Below are 7,228 nucleotides of genomic sequence, written 5' to 3'. Positions count from 1 at the left end.
CCCTTTCTGCCTCAACTAGAAATACCACAGCTGGGCAAAAACAGGCCAGTGGGTCATATTGCAAAGGCAGTGTGGTCTGGAGAGGATGAATGAAGAAGAGCCTTCCCCACTTACAAACCATACAAAAGAAGCCGTAAGTGTGATTTAGCACCAATAAAAACAAGAAGGAAACGCTGACTTTTCTGAAGGGGTCAGGAGGGGAATCTTCCAAATGAGTTGATGTTACTTTATTTAATTCCAATGAAACTTTATTTAATTCCAATCCTAAGATTGTGGACATAATTGTTGCATTCTTGTCTCCTACTTCCTCCTCTTCTGGACTGAAATGACGAGTCGTGCCAGGATGGATGCTGGCTTGGCTGATACTACAAATGGATGCTGTCCACAGGAAAAAAAACAAAACAACAAAGAACAGTGAACCATGAATTTCCAAGCTCAGTGCTTCACAGGCTCAATGAGAATTCCTCTAGTTCCTAGAAAGACCCAGAAAGCAGAACGCTGGGACCACCTGCTCCTCAATCATCATGTGCAGGACCTTGCCATCACAAGCAAACCTGGCCCAGAATCCCACTCATCTGTTTATTGGGATGTCTTCATCTTGCTGGGATTTTTGCCCTGCCAGTGCTCTAGAAATGGTGCTTTCTGTCCCTGGGGTTTCTTCCTTTCAGGAAACTCCAATGAATCACATAGGTCCCTGCCTCTGAAAGACAGGCATTGTGCTGATTTCCACAGAGAGACAGAGTAGTGTCTGCCTTTCCATGCCCTGCCCCTTCTGTGCCAGATGGCACCTTCCTTCCCAGCAGGGACAGCCCAGTGGCACTGGGTGCTGCAGTTCCCTCTCTGCCACACAACCTGGCAGTAACCCTGGGCCAGTTCCTGTCTGCTTGATTGTGCCAGGCAGCAAATGGGGCTGGGACGAGTCCCTCTCAGCTGTCCCTATTTGCATGACAGAAATCTCTAAGGGGGGGCACAAACCAGAGGGGAAAAAAACAGGGATCCTCAGAGGCTCACAGTGAGCCCCCCACAGCCCCTCCTGCCCACAGCCAAATCTCTGACAGCTCGGCCAGGATTGGATTCCTTGGCTTCCTGCACAACGGTTTCATGTCTCTGTACCCTGCATTGCTCTACTTCAATTCTTTTGCCATTAGATAAAATGGAACACACCACCAAAATACAAAACAGGGCAACAGAAATAATCAGAGGACAGTGTACCTGTCCTCTCATGAAATGCGGAGAGAGGTGGAGTTATTCAGTTGTGTGAAGAACAGGCCCCAGGGAGCCACGTATTGCCACTTTCCAAAACTCAAGTGTGGCTTTGAAGAAAGTGGGAGACATCTTTTTCAACAGGACAATTAAGAATATGATGTGGGCAAATATTTTTAAACACAAAGGGGATCTAATCAGAGTAGGTAGATGGAAGAATTTGCTTACTCGGAGCACGGTGCCACCCTGGCACAGGTTGCCCCAAGAACTTGTAGGTGTCCCCTCCCTGGAACCATTCCAGGTCAGGTGGCAAAGGGCTCTGAACAACCTGATCTCTTTAAAGATGTCCCTGCTCATTGCAGGACACTTGCACCAGATGACCTTTACAGGGCCCTGCCAGCCCAGCCCAGTCTAGGACGCCTCACCATTTTCGTTTCAACAGCACCAAGAGTGGAGGTGAGGAGGAAGGGGGCTCATCTGATGCCTTGGACTTCAGTGGAGGAGGAGCCCATCCCTCGCACCCTGTTTCACCTGCAGCCCCTTTGCATTTTACCTGCAGGAGCTCCTTGGCAGACCAGCGCCGCTCCTCATCTGCCTGCAGGCAGCAGCTCAGGAAGTCATGCAGCCAAGCTGAGAGGAGCTTGGGCTGCCGCAGCTGTGGGGTCCCTACTGTAGCTATCAGGTGTTTAACCTGGAGAAAAAGGGAACGTGAGGCTCCACCTGCTGCTTTCACATCTTTAACTGCTCTCCCAGTCCCTTTGTTTAACCTCTGTTCTTCAGTGGCAGTTACTGCCCGGGCAGAGACCCAGAGATGCCTTTCTTTCACCAACCAAAAACCCAAACCCTGATGCAGCCACAGCTTTTCCAACATCCTGCAGATCTTGCCTTGGCAGCTGATTTCATTGACTCACCTACTCAGTGGGAACTACCTCAACAAAAGCACGTTTGCTTCTCTGAAGAATCACACCATCTTGACAGACTTTTTGGAAGAGGGACTTTGCTTTGCTATACTAACTAATTCCAAGGATTAGTACATGAAAGGCATCTCTGCAGTGCTTCCTGGTCCCTTAAGCACAGCTGCCGTGGAACAAAACTCATCAAGCTTTTTGCTTTGTTCTTGAAAACAATGGTAATTTCAAGGAAAGAAAGGAAATCCATCAGTTAATCCCCAGGTAAGGAAACTAACATCTACAATCTTATATTCAACTCAGACACGTTAAGATGCCCGCACAAATGTATTGGGATGAAAATGCCTGCTTGGGCACACAGGAAACATCTGCAGCTCTGTCTCTCAGCTGTCTGAAAAGTTCGGCTTCCCATTATGCAGCAAAGCAAAACTTTTCGTGGTCAGAAGAAGGAGAGGTGCCATCCCTATGGTCACCCTCTGCTCATTTGGATACTCAAGTCAATGCATTAATGGTAGGCCCGTCCCAGAAAGTGCCAGGAAACAAATGGGAGGTTTTGTCAAGCTCTCCACATCACCAGGCTCTGGCTTGGTGATGTGGAGAACGTGGCTTGGGCCATGAGAGAAACACGGTCACTAAATGTTTCAGCAGCACTGCACCAAAAGCTAAAGAGACTCTGTGGCCTCTGCCCTGGTTTCAGGCAAGCTTCCCAGAGAGAAGAAACTGCACAGTGGGTTAGGTTCCTCTCTAAAAACCACAGTTTTAGAAACGTTGTTGGGTTTGGGTTTCCTTCCTTCATTTCTGAAAAGCTAACAGCAGTTCTAAGATGCTTGTTTCCTGTTGTTGGGGCCATCTACACAGACAAAAGAACCGGAAACACATATAACCCAAAGGAAAATGCTGCCTGAGAATGGAGTTTGTTTGCATGTGAGAAGGCTTGAGCTCCCCCACTGATGCAACCAAAGCTACAGCAGATGCTGATGTGTTGCAGGGACATTTTTAGGAGGAGACCTGGTGGAAGTAGCTCCAGCAGATGGCAATGGGATTTTGTCCAATGGCACGCAGGACAAGGGAAAGGTGAGAAAGACAGCGGGATCAGTGAGTATTTGCTCCTTACCAAGGCAGGACTTTGGTTCCAGTAAGGAGGTTCTCCATCTATCATTTCAATTCCCACAATTCCAAAAGACCATATGTCCACTTTGGGGCCATATGGTTGATGCGTCACCACTTCAGGCGCCATCCACCAAGGAGTCCCAGCTACCACGCACCCTCTACTCTGCTTAGGGGTGAGCCGAGTAGAGAGGCCAAAATCAGCTGAGGAGAAAGCAAAATAACTGGTTTTATTTTAATTCTGTGCAATTAGGAAACCAAGCAAAAGAATTTCCCAGTAGAACTTTGAAAATGCGCTGTTGAATCTCCTGGACAACTGTCCCTGCTCTGTTTTCTCAGGATTTTAGCCAAGGAAATATGGCACTGGTGACTTAAAAAATCCCCACATTTTTTATGCTGCCTCCAGCAGTGGCCTTTGTTCTTTGGAAGCTTTAGACTTGTAGCTCCCTTCCTCTAGAAGGGACACACACAGAGCAATGCCACTCTTGACTGCTTGTTCCTTGTCATGCCTTTGTACATGTTGTAACTGTGTCACCAGCTCACAGCGGGTGTCCCTGCACTGCCACCAGCACCATTTCTGGGGAACTGGCAGCCACTCAAAGCAGCCCCGCAGCCCCACATCCCTGGAATGCTGCACCTGACCAAGAATATACTGACCCAGCTTGACAGAGCCGTCGGTTCTGAGAAGGATGTTGGTGCTCTTTACATCTCGGTGGATCACGTAGTTTGAGTGGAGAAAATCCAGTCCTTGCAGGCACTGAGAGAGGAAACAGAAACAGGAGGACAAAAGTAAGTGATGTGATTTCATCACACAAGAAAGGACACAAAGAATCAAAAAAATTCCCTCTCCAGAGGAATGGGGAGTAATGGCAGAACACAGTGCCACTGAGAGGAAGAGCTTGCTGCTCCAACACTTGCAGAGCAGGACCTTTCTAAGGAAAGGCATATCAGCTTTTGAAAGAGCAGCAGCACCTGCTGTTGTGGACTGTCCCCTGCAATCCAGCCAGGATGACTGCTGCTGCAGGGGATGTGCTCAGAAGCAAACAGCATTTTGGGTGCACTCCAAAATTCTTTTTAGCTGAGGACTGAGAGAAACAAGTCTCTCTCTTTTCCTTTGCTGTTCCTTTCAAATCCTGCCACCAGCACCTTTGCTTTTAGAGGCAAGGAGTGCAGTGAAGACAGACAAAAGTTTAGGGAGGCAAGATGGAGAACAGCAAATACAAGAGGCAGAGCGAGAACACAACAGCAGGAGATAAGAGTACAAGAACTGAGTACAGTGAGTGCAGGGCCACTGGCAGGCCTTTCACTTGAGATGCTTTTACTTGCCCATAGCATAGCAGCAACACAGAAGCAAAGCTTGGCACATGAAACCTCTCCTGTTGTAAGCCCCTGTTTCCCAGACAATCCTGCCCAAGCCCTGGGAAGCACAGATGGGATTGCTGACCTCCCGACTGATGGCTGCCATCTCATCTTCAGACAAGTTGGTCTTGCTGATGACATCGCCCAGGGTGCCTCCGTCCATGTACTCCATAACCAGCCAGAGTTCCTCACCCTGAAGGTGGCTGAAAGAAGGAATCAAAGGCATGGAGATAAACATGCATGGCAGGAATAGACATTCCATCTAGGCTGTGCATTTTTTGCAGTCTGTGCAGTCTCAAGGAGAAAGGCACAGCTGTGAAAAAGGAGATGTCTTAGATGGCCAGCAAGTGAAAAGTGCAGTTTAGTAACAGCCCAGATAAAAAATCTGTCAGGCATGGTGCTTCTGGAAATAAGCACCTAGTCTTCCTGGCATGCATAGCAATGGCAAAGAGGGGCAAGGATCTAAGGGAAATCCACTTTAGGGTGGTTAATCAGCATTTAAGAAACTTTAAATAATCAATCCCCAAAAAATGTGGAGGCAGTGAACTTCAAGGGTATTGACTTAGTAAGATACAGTTGATCCAGGTTTTCAATAATTTTTGAATAATTTTCAAATTACTTGTGCCAGAGAAGACTCATGCAGACAAGCTGCACTCTCTTCTCATCCACTGGAGATGAGTAGAGAAATATTAATAAATAATAATTAACAGCTCTACTTTCTGCCACTGACCAAAGTGAGTTTTTAACCTCTCATGTTTGCTGTATGTAAACGCATATTCATGGGATAAAGCCATGACCTCTCACCTGTCTAAATAATTCACAACACCATCCTCACCTTTTCTATCATTTCATCATTTCAGGGTACATGGGATAGGAGAAGAAAAGAAATGAAATGTGGCGATGGCAGTGAGTTAATGGGGGGAGTTATGGGGCACAGGTCTGCAAGGAACTCAAGATGAAATCAGCACATTGGCCAAGAGTCCTCTTAAAGCATGTGTCCCAAGGTGATGTCATGATGCTTGTATCCCCAGTCGTGTGATCTGTTTATGCTGGATATCATGTTCTGTGCCTTAAGACTGACTCTGAAGAGTGAATGTTTTGTTTTGGTTTTTGTTATCAGCCTGCTCCCCCATGGCCGGTGGGACACAGAGACGGGGCAGTACATAGTGCGGGTTTTGCTTTTTGCTTTGCTCTTTGCAAGGATGCTGTTCACTCTCTGCAGGCTTCATCGGCTTTGTTCTCTTTTTCTCAGGGGCAGGACGTGAAGCATTTGCTTTGGCTCTTCTGACATCTGCTTGTTTTCCCAAAGGAAAGGAAAAGAGAAAAAGAAGTGTCAAATGGGAAGCTGGGAGAAGGCAAAGAAGTTGATTTTAAATGATGATGGATATTCTTGGGGACAGAGCTGATCTTGAATATCCTTGTGCATCACTTTCAACACAGCATATTCCGTGATTCTGTGACAAAGCCCAGTCTCTAACTAGTACTGCATGGATCATATTGCAACGGCACCCTGTACCCTACCAGCAACCAGACATGTCACACCTGAGATTCTCTGTTCCAGCCCAAAGCAGAAGTGGCCCCAAGTTTCACAACTGACTCACTACTGCCAGCCCTCAGACCCCAGTTACTGAATGTTAAATATTCTCTTAGGATCTAAGTAGAGCACCACCAAGAATCACACAAATCTTCGTTCACATGTGAAACAGAATGCCCCAATGAGAAATTCAGAAGTTCCGTTTTGTCTCTCCAAAAAGCCACCATGGTGCTGCCTTAAAATGCTCTGCACTAGGCTAAGGCAGAGCAAGAGCAAGAGCTGCACTTGCAGGAGCAGGGATGTCCCTGCAGGCAGGTGACCACAGCCACAGCCAGGTGAGAGCCTGTTTTTCTCAGGGCAGCTGGCTGTACCTGGCTCAGCTCACCGCTGCAGGCAGCACCACTGAGTGTCTGGAAGGGCAACGTGCACCTGGTGTCTGCCTGGAGCCGGGCTCCTTGGAGAAACAGCACTGAGAACAGATTAACAGCAAATGGCAGCACCTAAGCACATTGTGCTTTGTGGGAAGTGATGGAATCCACTGGGAAGCTGACATCAATATTTCCTTTTGCTTTCCCTGAAAAGAACCCAACACAGTAATGTGGCAACACTGACTTATTAATGACCAAGACAAAAAATTAAATCACGCATGGTTCTCCACCATGACCTTATTAAAATTCTCTATGTGATTTCCTCACAGTCATTTGTCTTTCAATTTCCAATTAAATTTAATGGATAATGGTAGTGCCTGGGTACTCCAAAACCAAAACATTAGCTACCAAGGCAGTGAATTTAGGTAAATGGAGTGGTCCAAACGTTGACCTCCATGCTCCAAATTCCAGCCCATCACTCAGTATGGGAACAAGGAAGGACTGGCAGGCCTTTCTCAGGGGAAAACAGACCAGTGGCTGAATGCACTGACAAGACAATGCAAGGCTGACCTGAGGCCAAACCACCTCCAGCTGAGAGCTCTGAACACAAGAGATCCCCTGTCCCAAGAATATGCTGCAAAAATGAATTGCCAAGTTGAAAATCTTACAGACATTGAGCAAAATATGAAAGGCAACCATACCTCCAAGTGGGTTATATAATTTGATATCCTGCGCACTTCCATTGTGCG

General features: G+C 47.2%; 1 protein-coding gene across 4 annotated transcripts; it reads right to left on the bottom strand.

Annotated features, from left to right (window-relative positions):
* Window positions 1–212: 212 nt before the first annotated feature.
* Window positions 213–7,228, bottom strand: LOC135290961 (serine/threonine-protein kinase PAK 3-like). 4 transcript variants are annotated; one of them, XM_064404971.1, is made up of 7 exons: window positions 7,181–7,222; window positions 5,413–5,868; window positions 4,663–4,780; window positions 3,876–3,975; window positions 3,226–3,422; window positions 1,757–1,894; window positions 213–378 (listed from the first exon to the last, which is right to left on the bottom strand). In XM_064404971.1, the coding sequence occupies exons 3-7, from the start codon at window positions 4,747–4,749 to the stop codon at window positions 301–303; spliced, it is 600 nt and encodes a 199-aa protein (XP_064261041.1). In that variant the 5' UTR covers window positions 4,750–4,780; window positions 5,413–5,868; window positions 7,181–7,222; the 3' UTR covers window positions 213–300. The 4 variants fall into 4 exon arrangements, with proteins under 4 accessions (XP_064261041.1, XP_064261039.1, XP_064261043.1 ...); XM_064404969.1 differs by having other exon boundaries at window positions 4,663–5,868; window positions 7,181–7,221; XM_064404973.1 differs by lacking the exon at window positions 1,757–1,894 and having other exon boundaries at window positions 4,663–5,868; window positions 7,181–7,228.

Source organism: Passer domesticus, chromosome Z, assembly GCF_036417665.1.
Source record: "Passer domesticus isolate bPasDom1 chromosome Z, bPasDom1.hap1, whole genome shotgun sequence".
In the NCBI taxonomy this organism is placed as follows: Eukaryota; Metazoa; Chordata; class Aves; order Passeriformes; family Passeridae; genus Passer; species Passer domesticus.
The sequence above is the reverse complement of the archived record's forward strand: the minus strand, read 5'-3'. Positions and strand labels throughout refer to the sequence as shown.